Below are 24,178 nucleotides of genomic sequence, written 5' to 3'. Positions count from 1 at the left end.
TTGAGATTCTAGCTCAACTCGTGACAAAATTGAAATGAGCCGAGTTGAGTCAAGCTGACCACAAGCCGAGTAAGCCGACGAGCCATGAGTGTTTTGTCCAACCCTAGTTGGCACAATGCCTTGACAACACCTTGCTTGATAGTGGAGGTATTACCCCTACCATAGTTGTTAGGTAGACCAATGGATGTGAAGGTGAAAAATTATTACTGTTCATAGAGAGAGGGTGTAGTGGAACATGCTAAAAATTAATAGTCTAATCATACTGATCTCTACTCAATTAACATAATATAGAACAACCTCAAAGAATATATCTAATTTTAAGTGTTTTTAACTTACCATCTTGAATGTTTTACAACCTATAGTCACCTACCATGCTAGCTTAACAACACTAAAATTGGTAAAGCCACAAAATGCAAAAAATGTAAATGTAACAGGATGAAAGCAAAGTCAACAGTAGTACACATGTAGGTAGTCCTGTAGGCATTGTTACCCACATCAATCTATAATTTGATGGGACCTTGTTGATGTAGTCAATATCAATTAATCTAGGAATAGTTTTGTTGCATCACATTCACCTTATATAAGAAGTAAACATAGTTAAATAGAAATAGTGGTACTGTGCGCTCCCTAAAAACATGTGTTGTCACTTATCATGAGTAAGACCATAAGAACATAAATGGTTCAAAGGTCTAATTCCTTGTTTTGTGCATGTAGAAGGTCAATGGCAACGAATCAAGAATGCTACTACAATAGATAGAACAATGGCAGTGTCTTGGTGTCTCAAGAGTTGTATACTACCAAGATAGGAAGATTTGCATATCTCTCATGTGTCAGCACTCGATACACATGAGAGCATCAACTTTGAAATTATAGATAGTAAAGCCATGTCGGTTTTCATGTTGATTGTTTTAATCGATCAATATAAATTACATGATGGTAGTCATAATCAATCAACAACAATTACATGCTAATAGACATAATAATCAAGTAGCATCAATTATGATTAATTGAATGTTTGCATGAGGTCATTAATAACAAAAGTAAACTGCATCCAGTTGCTACTCATCATATTCAGCAATGTCACACCTACACACTTGTGCTCACACATGTCTCGAGTCCACTTGATACACATATACCTCACTTTCCACCCTCATTGACCTCACAATATTTGTACACAATTACAACATATTAGGTTGAGGAAACCTCTTATTATTCTCTAGGTGAAAGTATTACTCCTAGCATTAATGTGAATGTTTGGGGTCTGTTGATTTAACTAGAAATAGCATGGTCATAGAACAACAAAATCTAACAACCATACTGTGGAAGCCATCATATTAGCTCATGTTTGGTGGAAAAATTCTCATCTATCCATACTCAGAATCTGCTAAAAAAATTGAAGAACACCATGAACAACAATCCATTTCAAATTTGGGCATCTATTATTTAAAAAAAATACAACAATAACTTGATGACCTAGATGTTGAAATAAAGCTCTCATGCCATAATTAACATAGTACATATATTTTACTTGTAGAATCTCATGCAATATGCTAGACTACATGTAATTTAAAAAAACGCTAGACTACATGTAGTTACGACTACACTTCCTCACAAAATCAAAAGTCGCAAGCAGCACAAATTAAAAGCGCCCGAGGATCTCGAAACTAGAGCTAATTCAGGACTAAGAGATGAAAGTGCAAGTGCTATAATGCCCAAAGAGATGGCTAAACAACCAGTCCTCCCATCTATTTATAGGGGGGTACTTCACTAGACTAAACTACCCCTAGATACATAAAGCTTATCCACTCAACCAGTGGCAAAACGGATGAACTCTAGGAATTCTTGATTCGACGACCACACCCTCTTCATAAAGTTGCTTCGCCTTGATGCACCCTTTGTATCGATGCCATGTGTCGCTGTTGGTTCCCATCGAAATCGTACCTCCAGATTTTGAGGCCTAAATTTGGCGAAACTAGCCCTCTATAGCGCTCGGTGGTTTTGAGGCTCAACCAACAAAACCACCACGGGTAGCATACTCCATACGTGTCCCCACGTCCTGTATACTTGTCGCGCTAGTCCGCGACCGTGCTGGCAACCCGATCTGCTCCTCCATGTCCTCGCACCCGTTAGTGTCCCAGGTGTCAGCCACCACGACTAGTTACCCATCTTCTCCAGTCCCTTGGTTAAGACTCAGTGTTCGTCCTTCGCCGCTCCCAATCCATTGGCACAAACCTGCATGATCTTCACATTCACTATCGACCACTGTCTCCAGACTCTACACATGCACGCCACAAGCCAAGATACAGGGTTGCACAACACAAACTCGTACTCTGGTTAGTCCACCGACACACACCAAAGCACTATCCATCTAGACAATCACTCATCATCAACACAAACCACAAGGTACAAGTCTACCTTGTGTTCGCACGCACACACCATTTATGGCAGCAGACTACCGCTGAATCTCATATAGGGATCAGTTGTTTAGGCATGGTTGCGTTGTTACGAAGGGTTCTTAAAATACTTAGAATTTAGAAACAAACTTCAATGGCAGAAGACAATGATTTACTTCGATTGCTCAAAGTAGAATAAGGAGACAATGCTTCCATGAATACTAGCACAATGAAGAGATAAAAGCGAATAAATTAAAAGAATGAAAAATAACAAGCATTTGATTAAAGAAGAAGGTAAATGATGGAATAACCTATATAAAAACATTTATAGAATAAATAAATGAAAATAATACCTTTGGAGGGATCTTTTTGATATAAAGGCCATGGGACTATTCATCTACTACTATTTATGGATAAGTTACTCGTGAAGTTACAAAATGCGCCTAGGTAGATGTCTACCGTATGGAATATTATTAGATTATTCCCTGGCCTTTTTGACTTTCTATCAGATCTAAACACAACTTTGTCCCTGAAATCATGCCTCTAGGGGTCTTTGTACATGCCCACAAGTCTTCTCTTGACATTCTCAACATGCTATGGTGTCCTTCACATCTATTTCCAATGGTCTCAACAAATCTTGTGTTTACATGTAACACATTTGTTGCCACCATAATGCGCTAACTCTTCTCCGAAGGCTTTTGTCTCTTTGTTTGTTAGTCACCCTCCACTCCTCCAGAAACCCTTGGCCCTCAAAGATCATTGTCTTTCCTTACTGTTTGAAACACTAATTCCCCACACAACATGAATTTGGCCAATCTATTTTGGCCGAGAACCATTTTAAATATGGCTAACAACGTCGTAAATAGTTATTTACGTCATTTTTTATTATTTATGTCGGTTTGCAATCATCACTAATAAAGCATCATAAATAGGATTATTTACATCGGCTAGCTACTGTAGATAAGTAATCTACATCAGCCATAGGTACCCGGCATAAATAATATTTACGTTATCCAGATAGAAATCGTCGTAAATACTAAATTTTTTACGTCAGCTACCAAAACCAACGTTAATAAGGTATAGTTACTTTTTTCTCAAAAATACCCAAGAGCTGCAAATCATTAGAATAAATAAAAACAACATTATAGAGTCTCTAATAGACCTATGTCCTTAACTCTAGGGCCAACTCATTGTGGCCAGAACTTAGAATACACAAAAAGGTCCATAAAAACACTAGCTGATAGGAACAAAAGACCTTTGGCACCACACAACAACCATAAATCTGTCTCTTCACAGAAACAGGAAAAAATAGTAGCCATTGAAGGGGAAAGGCCCTAAAAACACATTCATTGCGCATCTTCCAAATAGTCCAATTGAAACCCTTCTAGTCAGCCCCTCTATTCTTTCTTCAGCTTGTGCTCACCAATAGAAGAAGGAGATGTCTTCAGGTTTAGGGGCAAAGGAGATGCAATCCATAGAGCCTAAAAATCTTGAACCAAACCTCTCTAGTGAAGAAACAAGAGAGGTGCAGATGGTTAATAGTTTTCTCCCCTTGGTCACATAGTCTTTTTAGCATTTTTAGAGAAACTTTTTTTTACAAGTATGCCATTTTCAGTTTGAATTCAGAAAATGGACCCTTACATCGGTGCCATCACTATTAGCGTCGAGGTTACATGTCTCGGCGCCAATATAAATGGCGTCACGGTATCGCTCTAGAGCACCGATGTGGCGTCTACATGGCAAAGGTCGGCGCCATCACTATTGGCGCTGACCCCTAGCACCCAAAACCGACCACTTGGGCCTCGGCTCCTACGTGCATGTGATATAATATATATATATATATATATATATATATATATATATATATATATATATATATATATATATATATATATATATATATATATATATATATATATATATATATATATATATATATATATATATAACGTACGCATGAGCTAAGCCCGAGCGGCCGTTTGTGGGCGCTAGGGGTCGGCACCACAACGGAGCTCCGGAGTGATAACACCATCTATATTGGCGTCGAGACGTGTAACCTCGATGCCAATAATGATGACACCGAGGTAAGGGTACATTTTCTAAATTCAAACTGAAAAGGGCATACTTGTGAAAAACTTTCTCAAAAAGGGCTAAAAAGCTAAAAAGTCAGTCATATAGTAGACATCTTTCATGATGAGGGAGACCTCAATAGGTCAGTCTATCCGATGTTTAACATCTATTGCACATCACGATCCACATAAAAATTTACATTTAGGAGGAGCCCAAGCACGCCAAATCCTTGCATAGGGCTCAAAGGAGACTGAGCCAACAATGAAACCTTTATAAGAAGCCTTTGCAGAGTATTTCCCATTTGGGGACAGCCTAAAAACATGAGTCACCCCTTAGCTTGACTTGGTTGAGAAGATCCCAAAGCTTAAGATGTTCTAATAGAACCTACACTGTCAAAGCACCTTTAACATCCAAAATCCAAATGTTGCCATTGAGGGCCACCCTAATGGTTCTTATTTTGGTAAGCCTCTTTGGAACAACTGTAAACAACCCTGAAGCAATCTCCATAATGTTGTTTCCCATCAGCCAATTATCTGTGAAAAGATGACAGATGCCCCATCACCAATCAAAGAAGACATAGCTAGGGAGAAGAAAGCTTTAGTCTTGTGTGGCACTTGGATAGGAAGCTCAGCCCAAGGTTTAGTTGGCTCCATTTTTTGAAGCCAAAGCCATCTCATACAAAGAGCCAAAGATACCTCCAACAGGCAAAAGACCAAGGCCACCAAGCTTGAGTGGTTGACAAACCTTACCCCTGCCATCATACAATGCCTGCCCTTAGAATCTTTTCTTCCTCACCACAAAAACCATGTGTAATCATGTTAACTTCTTCATGGATAGAAGCAAGCCCAAGTATTTGCAAGGGAAATCAACAATGCCACAAGCTAGGAAGGATTGAATTACTAGTAGATCCTATTCAACACATCTAATGGGAAAGACTTTACTTTTTAGCACACTATTTTTGAGTCCAGAAGCTTCTCCAAATAAGTGAAGAATGTTTAGGACAACAACAATTTCAGTAGCAGCTGGCTTGCGGAAAATGACAGCGTCATCCGCATGGAGGGAGATGTGAGGATGAAATGTCCTTGGAGCTGTTGGTTGAAGCAGTCCCTTCACTTTAGCTTTCTTGATCAAATATCCCAAATCATCCACCACAAGAATAAATAATATAGAAGACAAGGGATCACCTTTTCTAAGACCCCTTCATTGAGAGACAACTTTTCCTAGAAATTTATTTAGCAAGACACGCGTGGAAGAAGATACCAGCAGCCCACATATGATATTCCTCCATATAGCACCAAAACACAACTGATTTTTAAAACTTCAAGAAGAAATGACCAAGATACAAAGTCGAAGGCCTTAGAGATATCAAGTTTCAAAAGGATACATGGATGGTTTCGTTGATGCAAATATAGGGCTATTTGTTGGACAACCATGAAATTGTCTTGGATGAACCTTCCATTTATAAAAGCACTTTGATTCTAGGACACCATGGAATGTAGTCTGGTGGCAAGCCGATTGGCAAGCATTTTAGTGACCAAGTTCGCAAAACTGTTGACAAACTTATAGGTCTAAAATCCTTAACCATTGCAGCCCCCTATTTTTTGGGAATAAGGGTAATAAACGCAATATTTATCTTCTCAAAATTGTTAAAATTTCTACTCCAAATAGTCAATACTGCAGCCATTACATCCTTTTTATAACATCCCAACATGTTTTGTAAAACACCCTAGTGAATCCATCTGGCCCTAGAGCCTAATGGTTTCCTAAACTTCCTTTTCAATGAATACCAAGGGAGGGCACTTGGTGTCTTCTTGGCAATCAGTGGGAGGAACATCTGAAATAGCAAAACCACCTTACTGACAAAGTCAGCATCATTAGGACTCAAGTTTGGTATGTCAACCACCACTGGAGGAGGGGTAGGGGGCATCTGCAAGGTTTTAGCCTCCAAACCAATTGTCTAAGCAATGATCCCATATGCCAGCACCGAATCACCCTAGGAGGATGGAGCGAGAAAACATGTAGTTTGTCACACCCGGTTTTAGAAGGCAAACCGAATACGAACTATGTACGTGTCAACATATATATAGGTTAGAGTTGTGACTGCATGGGGTGTTAGAGTACACGTCTAGGGTTTTTGGGTTAGCCCCTTGTAATTACCTTCACACCCTCGTGTAATGGGACTGGCCCAACATATATATATATATATATATATATATATATATATATATATATATATATATATATATATATATATATATATATATATGGCAGGTATAACGGGAGCCCTGGGCTTCCAATAGTTAAAGGAAGCCCAGGTCGACCACCCCTGCAACGTGGTTCAACCCAGCGCGCCGACTCAACCAGGCTGTCGGGTGCGCCACTCGTCCCACGTTTGTGCGCGCAAAAAAAGGAATGCATGCATGAGTCAAACACGTTCCCTTGCATGCATGTAAATTTAGAAAAGATATGTGTGGCGGTTTCTATTTTTACATGCTTTATTTTCTCTATAAATTTAGTAACGCTGCAACAGCCATACAGCTAGACTCGTAAGGACCATTTTATGATATATACTGATACTAAATATGCTACAATGTGTAGATAATTATGCAATTCAGTATACTACGTAAAAATCTGTTACCAACTGCATGCGCACGAATTTATGATAGAAAGGATGTGCAATGAAAGAAAATGAATTGCATGCATAGAAACAAAATATCGTATTTAATGTTTTATTTCCTTCATAAATACAAGATCTCTCCAACAACCATGCAGCTAAACACATTAGAACTAGTTTATGATATATACTGGTATTAATTATACTACACGGTGTAGGTATTTATGCAATTCGGTACGCTACATAAAAAATCTAGCATGTTGTTCACTGGTGGACGCATCTCTAGGTTGGAGCATAAAAACCTTAAGTTTTGAGCATAAAATCCCTCAATTATAAGCGTAAATACCGAGCCAATGTGAGAGTTTGATAGATCAATAGGTTGTTATTACGATTCTATTTTTATGGCAGATCCAAAAAAAACATGGTAGTCGCATGCATGGTGTTTCTATTTTTATACAGATCCAAAAATTATGGCAAAATGCATGCATGAGTCAAACACGTTCCCTTGCATGCACGTAAATTTAGTAAAGATATGTGTGACAGTTTCTATTTTTAAATGCTTTATTTTCTCTATAAATTTATGATCGCTGCAACAGCCATTCAGCTAGACGTAAGTACCATTTTATGATATATACTGATACTAAATATGCTACACTGTGTAGATAATTATGCAATTCGGTATACTGCGTAAAAATCTGTTACCAGCTGCATGCCTACGAATTTATGATGGAAAAATGTGCAATGAAAGGAAATGAATTGCATGCATAGAAATAAAAATCATATTTAATGTTTTATTTCTTTCATAAATATAGGATCCCTCCAACAGCCATGCAGCTAAATACATTAGAACTAGTTTATGATATATACTAATACTAATTATACTACACGGTATAGGTATTTATACAATTCGGTACACTATGTAAAAGATCTGGCATGTTGTTCACTGGTGGACGCATCTCCAGGTTAGAGCGTAAAAACTTTAAGTTTTGAGCATAAAATCCCTTAATTATAAGCATAAATACCGAGGCAATGTGAGAGATTGATAGCTCTAGTAGGTTGTTATTACGATCATATTTTTATGGCAGATCTAAAAAACATGGCAGCCGCATGCATGCGGTTTCTGTTTTTATACTGGTCCAAAAATTATGGCAAATCGTGGGAGTTTTCATTGCATGCGCGCAAATTTTGGATTATATTTTCCTTTCCAGTTCATGTGCGCAAAAAATTAGATGACATGAGTCACATAGAGCATAAATTCTTATACAACATCGCATAAATACTTACACCATGTAGCATAATATATCGGTTCAACTAAGAATGTCAACGGAAATTAGAGACGGTTTTATGACAGACATAAAAATCTGGCATTTACGAACATAAGTGATTTGATTTGATTTTTTATGATAATTACGAACATGCGAGAATTAGGGATAGTTTTATGACAGACGTACAAATCTGGCATTTATGAACATAAATGATTTGATTTTTTATGATAATTACAAACAACATAAATCAAGGAATTGCCTTTCTAATGTGCATGCAAAAAATATACATGCAACAAATGATATACGAACTCCATGTTCAAGCATAAAATCGTAAAGTCTTTAGCTTAAATAATATATGCGGTAGGCATAAAACACAATAATCGAAAAGAAAACACGAATCGGATGAGGTAGTGGCCGAAGAACGTCGTCGATGACACAAGCACAAATGTAGGTCGTCACTCGGGTCGCCCAAACTGCGCCGGATCGGAGGATGTCACGCGCGATCATCGCTGCGCGCACCTCGTGCCTTCCGTGACGCCGCTCGCTCAAACCTCGCGCCTCATACGTCGCCGTCGCTACTCGCACGTCGAGGGGCGCTGCTTGCTCGCCGGCCTCGGAAGTGCCACTGCCTCGGTGCCCCGGGGACGCCGCCGCTCGCCCGCACAAGGGCCCCACTGTCGCTCGCCCTCTGGATCGGGGAGCCGCCGTCACCAAACTGGTAACCGCCGCCACTACTCCAGATCGAGGAACCGCCACCATCGCCGTCGAGGTTAGGGAGCCACGACCAACTGTTGGGGGTCCACCGCCGCGCACGCTCTTGGACAACCGCCATCGTCGCACGCATCGTCGCTAATGAATTGGTGTGGAGCGTAAAAAACTGAACCCTAACACTCCAGATCTTATTTTATAGACGTCCAGACTTGGTCCGACTCAACTGGATTGCACCGTCCGGCCTAGGCTTCCTCTAGCTATAGAAAGCCTAGGGCTCTTTATATATATATATATATATATATATATATATATATATATATATATATATATATATATATATATATATATAAGTCTCAACCCTAGTTAGGGTTAGGGGTTTCATTCTCCAACTCTAGTCATCTAGTGGGTCCACAAGCATTAGGGTCCTTTTCCACATGTTGCGTGAGTTGGGTAAGTGGTCTAAATAGCACTCCTCAAGATCTGCGTTCGACTTCCTGTGGAGCGAATTTTAGGCTATGGTTAAAAAATCCCCTCGTCTCTCCCACGTCAAAGTGTAGGTCTAAGGCCTAGCTCCGGTCGCGGTCGTTCTCACATGTGATACAGTGTGTAGGTGGTGCAGGAGTTCAGAGTTTTCTCAACCTACATAAGGAGGTCTTCTTTTTAAAATAATATCGTGGAAGCATTCTTACTCTTGCAGGTCAAGTTTTTTAGGCTTAGTTATTTCTTTGTTACGGCCTTACAGTTGCCGAACTGAAATAATACTTGGTATAAAGCTAATGGACATATAGAATACAATATCGGGTCCTTGGAGCTTGAGGGCGAACAAGGTACAATCACATAGAAATTGAAATAATTTTATTTTTTAGAATTGTGTCTAGTAATTAGTTATTGCCAAACTTGTCTATTCAGTTACCCTAGTTCAAATTGGCTCCTTAATTATGCCTAGCACAAACACGACCATCACTGTTGCTGTCAAAACTCGCAAATGGCTTATTTTCGGCGATACATGGCTGTCGAAAATATGTTTAAATGTCCCTTAAAAATGAGTTTGAATGTTGTTGTGCATGAGCATCAGTCATCAGATTTTTGAAGTACTTGTGGATGGTAGCACCATCAATCTAGGTTTTTATTTAAAAAATAATAAAAATCCTCCTTTGGAAGAAGCTATAAGACCATCTTATTTGTGGTGGTTCAATATATATATTATAATGGTAAAAAAACATTTCAATTTGAAGTTTCATGACAAAAAATTGTCCCGATGGTAGTTCCATTGTATACATGGATTTATTCCAAGGTTTGTTGCAAAAGATGATTCTATACTGAAATCGACATACTTTATAGCGTTATTTTTCTAGAATGTGGTTGTGTTCAATCATTCTTGATTCTTATATCAGACTACTTAACTGCAGGAAATGATCATTAGTCTCTTAATTTCATGATCAAGGTCTGTTCACAGGGAAGCAAGAAGGTTATTAACCATGACAATGTTTATTTTCATGCAGTTGATTACCCAAGAGTCAAGTGAGATTCATCACATCCACCCGCTGAAGGCCCACTTATCCTTTCAAGACGACAACTTAATCCCTTGCTTACTGCACCTAACAAACAAAACTGATAAACACATTGCTTTTATGCTTAGCAGTACGACAGAAGAGCAGCCCTTTGAAGCGACACCACTAAACCACGACATTGTGATGTCGAGATCCATATATACTCTTGATATTAAAATGCCGACAGATAAACAAAAGTCCAATCTGATCTTGCAGAGCAGTATATATGGGGATAAATACATCTATAGGTTCACAGACCAATCAGAATGCGATCAATTTTTTAAGGATGCTAAAGAGACCAGGAATGTGGTGCATGAGGTGGTGCTAGAACCTGTTTTGTCTCAGCAAGGCGAGACAACGTCAGAGGTGAGATGGAATCGGAATTACTACTGGTTTTTTAATCTTCAATGATTTTATACCCTTACAATGTAGGACTAGCAGTAATAGCTAGTCCTGTTGGGATAACCAATTTTTTTGTGGTTGTGAAAAGGTTTAATTAAAAGTGAATTATAAAGTATTCAATATAATGTGTCAAAATTTGCAGAACCGATCGACTGGACAAGACGTAACCCAAACGTTAACACAGATAAGGGGTTTGTGGCACCCTACGACAGATAATGATGTAATATCTTTACTAGATGTTAACCCAGCAGATTCATGGTGAGTCATCTGCTTGTGAAGATCCTTTGTTCAGTTAAATCATTTGCATGCGAAGATCCTATAGGTAAATAATATCCTTGTCACACAGGATAATGACGTTTCATCAAAATGGAGATTTTTTTATAAGGGATATTGACACCCAGGCATGTCAGTTGCTAATGCTAAACAATAATGGTTTATAAATAACGTCATGTTTTCCTTGCATTGGATTATAAATAACGAAATTAATGTATTTTACTATCAGGAAACGTTATATTTGATGAGCACCAAAGATGATGTTTATTCTGTCAAAATCATTACAAGGAAGCATTGGGTTTTGGTTGGGACACATGATGGTTTCATCTTGGTGTACGAGTATGAAACAGGAATGAAACTGATAACAAGATTCAAAGGTATTTATTCCTTCTATTAATTTGGAATCAAGTAGTCTTAGAATTTTTTTGGCACCTACTTAACCTAACCTATTAATTAATTGACAACATTTTATATAATGAGCTATTTTCTCATGTTTGTAGCGGTATCAAACATATTCCATGGTTACTCTGATGGAGTGTTGGTCGTTCATCCAACCCTACCATATGTGCTTTCGGCTTATGGCCGCGAAATGAAACTTTGGGATTGGGACAAAGGGTGGGAGTGCATACAAACATTTGAGCTGGGACGCTATGGTTCCATACGTCAAGTGGCATTTAGCCCGAATGGCACTGATAATTTTGCTACAGCTTCAAGTGATCGCAAAATAAAGGTTTAAGATTCTCTCCCTTTTTTACATGTCTTTAACACTATACTTTTCACAATACTTGCGAATCCCTAAGCTATACTTTTTTTGCAGCTTTGGAGCCATTCTTCCCCCACAGCGGAGTATACTCTGTGTCACCATAAGAGAGATGTGAGCTGCCTGGATTTCTTCAGAGGTGATGATTTTTAATGAAAAAAGAGAATAAGTTTCGGTCTCTGCAAGTGCACACAACCACTTTTTATAAAAATCTCAACCTTATAGCTTGATTTTAACACAAATCAAATGAGATGACAACTAAAATACTAATCAATAGCTAAATCTATTGCTTGGCAGAAATATGCAACGCAACAACATTTAATGCTTTGCTTGTGGAGTGGATAGTTCCCTTTTGCCCAAGTTGCAATAAAGCCTAAAACATAGCCAACATGTTCCTTTAAAGGTAGCTTAGCTTGTATAAATATCAATTTTCTATCATTCTTCCCAAATGTCCTTCAATCAATGGCCAACCAAATGAGAGATGGATTTAGGCAGACTTAACCCGGTAGCTTTATGAACAATTCTCCAAATAGTCTTATTGTTGACAAGTGAAAAATACAAGGGTTGAATTGCTTTCACAGGTGACGACAGTAATCAATATTTGATTAGTGGCTCTGGTGACTATACGGCCAAGGTATTATATGGGCATATTTTGTTTTCATTAAAATATGACATGGTGCAGTACACACATGACATTGTGTATAATCCTTGCATTGTTTCTATCAAATCAGATCTGGGACTTGCAGAAAAAGACTTGTCTTCATACATTGGATGTTATGTCTCCGGTTACTTCTATCATTTCCCTTCCAAATTCTCCATATTTGATTATAGGTTCGGAAGACGGAACTGTTCATTTGTGGAGGTCTCCTAGTTTTAGGTAACTATTCACCAAAGTATGACATTACAAGATATGAGCCAACCAATGTTATCAAAAGTTCCTACCCTACATCAGTGCACATTATGTCTCTCATTTCATTTATGGTCTTTATTTAGTTGCTATTTGGATAATGGGATAAGAAGGTGGCATAGCCATTGAGATAGGAGGTGAAAGATACTAGGGGATAGGATAGAGATGTCGCTATCCAACACACTGCATCCCAATATCCAAACAAACCCTTAGAATTTACAAGTGGGATAGTAACATTCTGGTGAAATTTAATAACATATTGCTTTATCTCCATAGGATTGAGAGAATACTTCAGATTGGCTGCACAAGACCTGTTCGGAGCCTATGTTTGGTGGGGTCAAAAAGGTAAATGATCAATATTAGCCTATGTTATCCCTTTTCCCACTACCTAGAAACCATTAGTGTTGGTTGGAGGGAGCTTAATCAAATTTAATGCCCCAAATCAAACTATGAAGCTACAAGAATTACTTAGCATGTACTGTACTTTCCTAATTGAAGTTTGCTATGTGAGTATGGCTTTCTAGCGAACTATTATTTTGACTACTAACTAAATAGAAAGTGAACACTCACTTAAGATTACTTCCAACATTGCGCACATGTAGAGTGGGAGTATATGCTTTCAACATTTTATAACATTTCTCATGGTTTTCTATGTCAAGGTTGTAATAAAGTGTAGCCTTCTTATTCTGTAGGGTACTCATTGAAAAGATGGGTGAAGTATCAATCATGGATATTGATACATCCATTAAGGTAACGTTACTAAAATCAAACTCACTAGTATGTTGACCGCATTAATAAAAACATGATGCATAGGAACTGGGTTGGTACTACCCAAGAAAGATTGTCTCTTTGATGAGTAAAACTGTCATGGAGTTTTTTATGACCGCAATTGTCAGAAATAATCCATAACAGACTAACTTTTTTTGAGATAAGGGACCAACTATAATACCATTTGTTCTTTGAAACTCTGAAGGTTCAAATCAGTTAACTAGAGTGGGTGAATGGAAGCCAATAAAATTTATATGTTAAAGCACTTTTGGCTTGCTTACCAATATTATACTCTAACCTCTAAAACTCCAAATGACATACAAGAGATGTCGAAGCACCCACTGGTGGCTAAATGTTTTTGGTGATAACCGGAGAACACAACAAATCACGCAAATCCGATAAAAATGTCTTTGCAAGAGAAATCTTCCAAACTCGAGAAAATAAGTGCCTAACTTCATCAGAGATGAAGGAATTGATCAAACAAAAATATATCAACCAACCAATGATTTCATGCTTTGTAAATGTTCCTACGACACGAATGATTCCAACTAAACAAACAGATTGCAAACAGGACACCAAAAAGTCCGAAACAACCCAAAATTGAATCGCTTAGTGAGGTTGTTTTCACTTTCAGCAGCCCGAAATTAAGTTCCAAAATGTAAAATTGACACAAACGGACTTTGATTGACTTGAAATTTTCCACACACCTTCACAAGGGGGTTTCAAAGGTGTCCGTAATATTTGAGCTAAAAAGTTTTATACTTCAAATCCATATTGGAAAATACGAATTTAATTTTAGGTTTTCTTAAAATTGCTCAAGGGATTGGAAATTCATGCTCCAGGTGAAACAACCCATACAACTTGGTGGAAAATATCCAAAAAGGTCCTGTCACGTTTGTATCAACCCCAAATGGCCCCAAGAACTCAGATTCTCAAAATTTCTCAAAAACTCAAACTAGAAGAGTAAGAGGAGAAGAAACAACTCAAGATAAAAAACCCATTAGATTTGACACGAATTGAAAAACTCAGAGGGTGACATGTGGTTATAGCCGCACTTCCTCAAAATCGTATAAACTTTGATGTCAAGGTTCAAAGCATCTAAGGATCTCCTAACAAAATGAGAAGGAAAATGAAGATTGCAGTTCAAAGAGGTGCTAGAGAGATGGTTGAATGTTTCAACTCTCCCATGCTATTTATAGAGGGTTATTCCTATTTTCTAAACTACCCCTAGATACATAGTATATCCAATCAACTAAGGGAAAAATAGACCAACTCTTGGAATTTTGATCTGACTACCACACACTCTTCACGAAAGTTGCTTTGCCTTAACGCACCCTTCGTGATGACACCACATGCTGCATCTGATTCCCTTTAGAGTTGTGACCATGGGTTTTGAGGCCCAAACCCGATGAAACCAGCAAACTATCACACTGGGTTGTTTTGAGGTTGAACCACTGAAACCCCATAGGTAGCAGACTCCATATGTGCCCCTACGTACTAGACATGTGTCTCGCTAGTCTGCAACTGCATTGGCAACACGATCCATTCCACCATGTCCTTGCACCGATTGGTGGTCATCAAAATTTAGTGAAGCTTGATCCCCAAAGATATGGAAAACGACTGATCACAACCAAGCAAAATTTGGCTAGCCCTCAAGAAGCGGTAGAAAACGGGTTCGACACCACTAGCTAAACATTAGAGCCAAACCAGAGCAAAAGACAACAATAAAGTTGAAGCAAAGCTAGTCCCTCCAAGAGAGGCAAAGGCTCAACACGATTAGCAAAACATCTCCCAAAACCCTCCTGTCAAAAACAACTCACCCTGAAGAAATTCTCAAGGCCTTATAAAAGAATGCATCCTCAACAAGATGTCTATGTATGTGTAAAAATTCTCCCCTTGTTGATAATTGCACTTAGAAAACACTGCTCAAATCCACAAAAATAGCAACTCCCCCTCAAAATGGTTCTCCCTGTTAGGATATGCATGGGAGCAGAAAGAGATGCAGAAATACAAGGGCTTTAGTAGTATAGCAATCAGAATGTAAAAATGATCTAAGTGGTGTTGTGCGATGTGCACAACAGTATATGGATGTGTTAGGAGATGCTCGAACTGATCACATGCACAAGATGTATAAATTCTATGCATTTGAATCAGTTTTAAGCATGTAAAGAATAGAGGTTCACCACTAAAACAACATTGAACATATGCAAGCAAGAAACCATCAAAGTGATAGTCAAAGGTATACAAGGTTAACTACCCCATACAATGGTCACTCATCATGCCAAAGATAATTAAACTTATATTTGATGAATTTATCAAAGTTTGTAGTATGTGTCGGGGACCATAATTAGGGGTACCCTCAAGGCTCCTAATTCTCAGCTGGTAACCCCCATCAGCATAAAGCTGCAAAGGCCTGATGGGAGCGATTAAGTCAGGGATCGGTCCATACGAGGGACTCGATCACGCCTCGCCCGAGCCTAGCCTCGGACAAGGGCAGCCGACCCTGGAGGATCTCCGTCTCGCCCGAGGCCCCCCTCTAGCGGCGAATGTGTTCCCGGCTCGCCCGAGGCCCTGTCTTCGCTGAGAAGCAACCCTGACCAAATCACCGCACCGACAGACCAAGTCGCAGGAGCATTTAATGCAAAGGTGGCCTAACACCTTTATCCTGACGCGTGCCCCCTAGAGCCGAAGTGACCGCCGTCACTTCGCCGCTCCACTGACCGGCCTGACAGAAAGACAGCGCCGCCTGCGCCGCTCCGACTGCGGTGCCACTCGACAGAGTGAGGCTGACAGGCAGTCAGGCCCGTTCGAAGGCACCATAGGAAACTCCGCTCCGCCCGACCCAGGGCTCGGACTTGGGCTAAGTCCCGGAAGACGGCGAACTCCGCTCCGCCCGACCCAGGGCTCGGACTCGGGCTAAGTCCCGGAAGACGGCGAACTCCGCCCGACCCAGGGCTCGGACTCGGGCTAAGTCCCAGAAGACGACGAACTCCGCACCGCCCGACCCAGGGCACGGACATGGGCTTAGCCCCAGAAGACGACGAACTCCGCACCGCCCGACCCAGGGCTCGGACTTGGGCTCAGCCCCAGAAGACGACGAACTCCGCACCGCCCGACCCAGGGCTCGGACTTGGGCTCAGCCCCAGAAGACGACGAACTCCGCTTCGCCCGACCCCAGGGCTCGGACTCCGCCCCGGCATCAGCCGGCGATCTCCGCCTCGCCCGAACCTGGGGCTCGGACCCGACCTCGGCCACGGAAGACAGACTCGACCTCGGCTTCGGAGGAGCTTCCACATCGCCCAACCTAGGGCGCAGACCAGCCACGTCAACAGGAGGCGCCATCATCACCCTACCCCGAGCTGACTCGGGCCGCAGGGAACAAGACCGGCGTCCCATCTGGCTCGCTCCGCCAGATAGGCAATGATGGCGCCCTGCATACTCTGTGACGACGGCGGCTCTCAGCCCCCTTACGGAAGCAAGAGGACGTCAGCAAGGACTCAACCGCTCCGACAGCTGTCCCTCCGCCAGGCTCCATCGCTCCTCCGACGGCCACGACATCACACCAGCTGGGTGCCAAAATCTCTCCGGCTGCCACAATGGCATGTACTTAGGGCGCTAGCTCTCCTCCGCTAGACACGTAGCACTCTGCTACACCCCCCATTGTACACCTGGATCCTCTCCTTACGCCTATAAAAGGAAGGACCAGGGCCCTCTTAGAGAGGGTTGGCCGCGCGGGGATGAGGACGAGATACGCGCTCGCTTGAAGCCGCTCGCTCCCTCTCCCGCGTGGACGCTTGTAACCCCCTACTGCAAGCGCACCCGACCTGGGCGCGGGACGAACACGAAGGCCGCGGGATTCCCACCTCTCTCATGCCTGTCTCCGGCCGCCTCGCTCTCCCCCCTTCGCGCTCGGCCTCGCGCTCGACCCATCTGGGCTGGGGCACGCGGCGACATTCACTCGTCGGCCTAGGGACCCCCCGGTCTCGAAACGCCGACAGTTGGCGCGCCAGGTAGGGGCCTGCTGCATGTTGACGAACAGCTTCCCGTCAAGCTCCAGATGGGCAGTCTCCAGCAACCTCTCCAACCCGGGACGGTGCTCCGTTTCGGGAGCCTTGAGTTCATGTCCCTCGACGGCAGCTACGACATGATACTCCTTCCACCGCCGCGCGACAACGACATTGGCGTCCGATAGCCCGCCCGTCGGCGGTGGAATCGACGACGTCTACCCCGCGTAGTGGAAGAACAACGTTCGAGCTCACCCCGTCTTCTCCCCCGCCGACGGAGGAGGAGGCGGGGCAACCAAGGCCAAGCAGGAGGCAGCGCCTCGTCGGCTGTCGAGCGAGTCGATGGCCCCAGCGCCCCAACGGGGGGCGCGTCGGGCATCGACCTCGCGTTTGAGACAAAGGCGAGCGCCGTCTCCCCGCGACACGCCAATCCCGAGCAAACGGACGACGCCAGCGCGCTCGCGAAAGGCTTGCTGGATGTCACCCTCGTACCTGAGACGACGGTGCAGTCAGTCCCCGACGTGACCTCATCGCCACCCGTCGACCAAGAGGTACCGACCGATTCCCATCCCACGTCTTTCGGATTCAGCCTCGACCCGCCTAGCGGCTTCGCTTTGGCGGGCGCTCTCGTAGAGGCGAGTCCAAACCCTCTGGGGTTTCGTATGCGGTCACCTTGGGATCGGCTGACGGACGTCTCGACCTACGGGCCCTCTGGGTCCGAGGAAGACGACGAGCCCAGCATCTGTTGGGATTTCTCTGGACTTGGCAACCCCAGTGCCATGCGGGACTTCATGACCGCATGCGACTACTGCCTTTCCGACTGTTCCGACGGTAGCCGTAGCCTCGGCGACGAGGACTGCGGCCCAAGTCGCGAATGCTTCCACGTCGATCTGGGGGGTCCCTCCGAAGGCAACCATCTCGGCATGCCGGAGGACGGTGATCTCCCTAGGCCGGTGCCTCGCGTTGACATCCCACGGGAGCTAGCTGTGGTCCCCGTTCAGGCGGGGGGCCATGACCCACAGCTCGAGCAAATCCGCGGGGTACAGGCCAGGCTCGACGAGGGAGCAGGAGCGCTTGAGCCGATCCGCCGGGACGTCGAGCGGGCATGGGCGGGCCAACCTCCGGCCGGAGAAATACATCATCTACCCTAGGGCTTCCAGCACTGCATCGTCGATGACGTCAGGGTCAGGCCACCACCCGCATCTAGTGGGGTCGGCCAGAACCTGGCTGCAGCAGTGATGCTTCTCCGCGCGATGCCGGAGCCGTCAACCACCGAGGGGCGGCGAATCCAGGGGGAGCTCAAGAATCTCCTGGAAGGCGCCGCGGTCCGATGGGCCGAGAGCTCTGCCTCCCGAAGGCAGGGGTACCCCTCGGAACCTCATGTCGTGACTTCCCGATTCATGCGGGAAGCCTCGGTCTACACCGGACGCACGCGCAACACCGCGCCTGCGGCCCCGGGTCGCCTCGGCAACGAGCATCATCACCGCGACCGTCGGGCCCACCTCGACGAGAGGGTGCGCCGAGGCTACCACCCCAGGCGTGGGGGACGCTACGACAGCGGGAAGGATCGGAGTCCCTCGCCCGAGCCACCCGGTCCGCAGGCCTTCAGCCGAGCCATACGACGGGCGCCGTTCCCGACCCGGTTCCGACCCCCGACTACTATCACGAAGTACTCGGGGGAGACGAGACCGGAACTGTGGCTCGCGGACTACCGTCTGGCCTGTCAACTGGGTGGAACGGACGATGACAACCTCATCATCCGCAACCTCCCCCTGTTCCTCTCCAACACCGCTCGCGCCTGGTTAGAGCACCTGCCTCCGGGGCAGATCTCCAACTGGGACGACCTGGTCCAGGCTTTCGCCGGGAATTTCCAGGGCACATACGTGTGCCCTGGGAATTCCAGGGACCTTCGAAGCTGCCGACAGCAGCCGGAAGAGTCTCTCCAGGACTACATCCGGCGATTCTCGAAGCAGCGCACCGAGCTGCCCAACATCACTGACTCGGATGTCATCGGCGCATTCCTCGCTGGCACCACCTGCCGCGACCTGGTGAGCAAGCTGGGTCGCAAAACCCCCACCAGGGCGAGCGAGCTGATGGACATCGCCACCAAGTTCGCCTCCGGCCAAGAGGCGGTCGAGGCTATCTTCCGGAAGGACAAGCAGCCCCAGGGCCGCCCTTCAGAAGATGCCCCCAAGGCGTCAACAGCGCGGCGCCAAGAAGAAGGGCAAGAAGAAGTCGCAAGCGAAACGCGACGCCGCCGACGCGGACCTTGTCGCCGCCGCCGAGTACAAGAACCCTCGGAAGCCCCCCGGAGGTGCCAACCTCTTCGACAAGATGCTCAAGGAGCCGTGCCCCTATCACTAGGGGCCCGTCAAGCACACCCTTGAGGAGTGTGTCATGCTTCGGCGCCACTTCCACAGGGCCGGGCCACCCGCGGAGGGTGGCAAGGCCCGCGATGACGACAAGAAGGAAGATCACCAGGCAGGAGAGTTCCCCGAGGTCCGCGACTGCTTCATGATCTATGGTGGGCAAGCGGCGAACGCCTCGGCTCGGCACCGCAAGCAAGAGCGCCGGGAGGTCTGTTCGGTGAAGGTGGCGGCGCCAGTCTACCTAGACTGGTCCGACAAGCCCATCACCTTCGACCAAGCCGACCACCCCGACCATGTGCCGAGCCCGGGGAAATACCCGCTCGTCGTCGACCCCGTCATCGGCGACGTCAGGCTCACCAAGGTCCTCATGGACGGAGGCAGCAACCTCAACATCATCTACGCCGAGACCCTCGGGCTCCTGCGTGTCGATCTGTCCTCTGTCCGGGCAGGCGCTGCGCCCTTCCATGGGATCATTCTTGGGAAGCGCGTCCAGCCCCTCGGACAGCTCGACCTTCCCGTCTGCTTCGGAACACCCTCCAACTTCCGAAGGGAGACCCTGACGTTCAAGGTGGTCGGGTTCCGCGGAACCTACCACGCGGTACTGGGGAGGCCATGTTACGTGAAGTTCATGGCCGTCCCCAACTACACCTACCTGAAGCTCAAGATGCCGGGCCCCAACGGGGTCATCACCGTCGGCCCCATGTACAAACACGCGTTCGAATGTGACGTGGAGTGCGTGGAATACGCCGAGGCCCTCATCGCCGACCTGGAGAGCCTCTCGAAGGAGGTGCCAGATGTGAAGCGTCATGCCGGCAACTTTGAGCCAGCGGAGACGGTTAAGTCCGTCCCCCTCGACTCCAGCAGTGACGCCTCCAAGCAAGTTCCGGATTGGCTCCGAGCTCGGTCCCAAATAGGAAGCAGTGCTCGTCGACTTTCTCCGCGCGAACGCCGACATCTTCGCGTGGAGTCCCTCAGACATGCCCGACATACCGAGGGATGTCGCCGAGCACTCGCTGGACATCCGAGTCGGAGCCCGACCCGTCAAGCAGCCTCTGCGCCGATTCGACGAGGAGAAGCGCAGAGCCATAGGCGAGGAGATCCACAAGCTAATGGCGGCAGGGTTCATCAAGGAGGTATTCCATCCCGAATGGCTTGCCAACCCTGTGCTTGTGAGAAAGAAAGGGGGGAAATGGCGGATGTGTGTAGACTACACTGGTCTCAACAAAGCATGTCCGAAGGTTCCCTACCCTCTGCCTCGCATCGACCAAATCGTGGATTCCACTGCTGGGTGCGAAACCCTGTCTTTCCTCGATGCCTACTCGGGGTATCACCAAATCAGGATGAAAGAGTCCGACCAGCTCGCGACTTCTTTCATCACGCCCTTCGGCATGTACTGCTATGTCACCATGCCGTTCGGCTTGAGGAATGCGGGCACGACGTACCAGCGGTGCATGAACCATGTGTTCGGCGAACACATCGGCCGCACGGTCGAGGCCTACGTCGATGACATCGTAGTCAAGACGAGGAAAGCCTTCGACCTCCTTTCCGACCTTGAAGTGACATTCCGATGTCTCAAGGCGAAGGGCGTCAAGCTCAATCCCGAAAAGTGTGTTTTCGGGGTGCCCTGAGGCATGCTCTTGGGGTTCATCGTCTCGGAGCGGGGCATCGAAGCCAACCCGGAGAAGATCGCAACCATGACCAGCATGGGGCCCATCAAGGACTTGAAAGGCGTACAGAGGGTCATGGGATGCCTCACGGCTCTGAGCCGCTTCATCTCACGCCTCGGCGAAAGAGGTCTACCTCTGTACCGCCTCTTAAGGAAGGCCGAGTGCTTCACTTGGACCCCTAAGGCTGAGGAAGCCCTCAGGAACCTGAAGGCGCTCCTCATGAAGGCGCCTATCTTGGTACCACCAGCTGCCGGAGAAGCCCTCTTGGTCTACGTCGCCGCGACCACTCAGGTGGTTAGCGCCGCGATTGTGGTCGAGAGGCAAGAAGAGGGGCATGCATTGCCCGTTCAGAGGCCAGTTTACTTCGTCAGCGAGGTACTGTCCGAAACCAAGATCTGCTACCCACAAGTTCAGAAGCTGCTGTATGCGGTGATCCTGACACGGTGGAAGTTGCGACACTACTTCGACTCTCATCCGGTAACTGTGGTGTCATCCTTCCCCCTGGGGGAGATCATCCAGTGCCGAGAGGCCTCGGGTAGGATTGCAAAGTGGGCAGTGGAAATCATGGGCGAGACAATCTCGTTCGCTCCTCGGAAGGCCATCAAGTCCCAGGTCTTGGCGGACTTCGTAGCTGAATGGGTCGACACTCAGCTCCCAACAACTCCGATCCAGCCGGAACTCTGGACCATGTTCTTCGATGGGTCGCTGATGAAGACAGGAGCCGGCACAGGCCTACTCTTCATCTCGCCCCTCGGGAAGCACCTACGCTACGTGCTACGCCTCCATTTCCCGGCGTCCAACAATGTGGCTGAGTATGAGGCTCTGGTCAACGGGTTGCGGATCGCCATCGAGCTAGGGGTCCGACGCCTCGACGCTCGCGGTGACTCACAGCTCGTCATCGACCAAGTCATGAAGAACTCCCACTGCCGCGACCCGAAGATGGAGGCCTACTACGATGAGGTTCGGCGCCTGGAAGACAAGTTCTACGGGCTTGAGCTCAACCACATCGCTCGGCGCTACAACGAGACTGCGGACGAGCTGGCTAAAATAGCCTCGGGGCGAACGACGGTTCCCCCGGACGTCTTCTCCCGGGATCTGCATGAACCCTCCGTCAAGATCGACGACACGCCCGAGCCCGTGGCACCCTCGGCCCAGCCCGAGGCACCCTCGGCCCAGCCCGAGGTACCCTCGGCTCAGTCCAAGGCAACCTCGGCTCGGTCCGAGGCATCCTCGGTTCAGCCCGAGGTACCCTTGGCCCCTGAGGGCGAGAACACTGCACGTTGGGGGGGAGCGAAGTGGGGTCACGCCTGATCAAAGCTGGCAGACCCCGTACCTGCAATATCTCCACCAAGGAGAGCTACCCTCCGACCGAGCCGAAGCTTGGCGGCTGGCGCGGCGCGCCAAGTCATTCGTCTTGCTGGGAGATGAGAAGGAGTTCTACCACCGCAGCCCCTCAGGCATCCTCCAGCGATGCATCTCCATCGCCGAAGGTCAGGAACTCCTGCAAGAGATACACTCGGGGGCTTGCGGCCATCACGCAGCACCTCGAGCCCTTGTCGGGAATGCCTTCCGACAAGGCTTCTACTGGCCGACGGCGGTGGCCGACGCCACTAGAATTGTCCGCACCTGCGAAGGGTGTCAATTCTACGCAAGGCAAACCCACCTGCCTGCCCAGGCTCTACAGACGATACCCATCACCTGGCCTTTTGCCGTGTGGGGTCTGGACCTCGTCGGCCCCTTGCAGAAGGCACCTGGGGGCTACACGCAGCTGCTGGTCGCCATCGACAAATTCTCCAAGTGGATCGAGGTCCGACCCCTGAACAGCATCAGGCCCGAGCAGGCGGTGGCGTTCTTCACCAACATCATCCATCGCTTCGGGGTCCCGAACTCCATCATCACCGACAACGGCACCCAGTTCACCGGCAGAAAGTTCCTGGACTTCTGCGAGGATCATCACATTCGGGTGGACTGGGCAGCCGTGGCTCATCCCATGTCAAATGGGCAAGTAGAGCGTGCCAACGGCATGATTCTACAAGGGCTCAAGCCTCGGATCTACAACGACCTCAACAAGTTCGGCAAGCGATGGATGAAGGAACTCCCCTCGGTGGTCTGGAGTCTGAGGACAACGCCAAGCCGAGCCACAGGCTTCACGCCATTCTTCCTAGTCTACGGGGCCGAGGCCGTCTTGCCCATAGACCTGGAATACGGCTCCCCGAGGGCGAGGGCCTACACCGACCAAAGCAACCAAGCTAGCCGAGAAGACTCGCTGGACCAGCTGGAGGAGGCTCGAGATAAGGCCTTACTACACTCGGCGCGATACCAGCAGTCCCTGCGACGCTACCACGCCCGAGGGGTCCGGTCCCGAGACCTCCAGGTGGGCGACCTGGTGCTTCGGCTGTGACAAGACGCCCGAGGGCGGCACAAG

The 24,178-nt window shown here is 46.6% G+C and overlaps 1 protein-coding gene across 5 annotated transcripts in view; it reads left to right on the top strand.

Moving 5' to 3' along the window:
* LOC103627012 (uncharacterized) overlaps window positions 1–24,178 on the top strand; it is a 140,072-nt gene that overhangs the window by 91,637 nt on the left and 24,257 nt on the right. For all 5 annotated transcript variants that reach the window (XM_035959134.1, XM_035959131.1, XM_035959132.1 and 2 more), the window contains 10 exons: window positions 10,556–10,969; window positions 11,148–11,263; window positions 11,352–11,406; window positions 11,508–11,655; window positions 11,779–12,008; window positions 12,096–12,177; window positions 12,620–12,672; window positions 12,770–12,915; window positions 13,222–13,290; window positions 13,638–13,695. In XM_035959134.1, the coding sequence (XP_035815027.1) occupies window positions 10,556–10,969; window positions 11,148–11,263; window positions 11,352–11,406; window positions 11,508–11,655; window positions 11,779–12,008; window positions 12,096–12,177; window positions 12,620–12,672; window positions 12,770–12,915; window positions 13,222–13,290; window positions 13,638–13,695 (1,371 nt within the window). The remainder of the gene's footprint in view (window positions 1–10,555; window positions 10,970–11,147; window positions 11,264–11,351; window positions 11,407–11,507; window positions 11,656–11,778; window positions 12,009–12,095; window positions 12,178–12,619; window positions 12,673–12,769; window positions 12,916–13,221; window positions 13,291–13,637; window positions 13,696–24,178) is intronic.

The sequence above is a fragment of the Zea mays genome, chromosome 5 (assembly GCF_902167145.1).
Source record: "Zea mays cultivar B73 chromosome 5, Zm-B73-REFERENCE-NAM-5.0, whole genome shotgun sequence".
NCBI classification, from domain to species: Eukaryota; Viridiplantae; Streptophyta; class Magnoliopsida; order Poales; family Poaceae; genus Zea; species Zea mays.
Note: the sequence above shows the minus strand (reverse complement) of the source record. Positions and strands in the feature narration are given on the sequence as shown.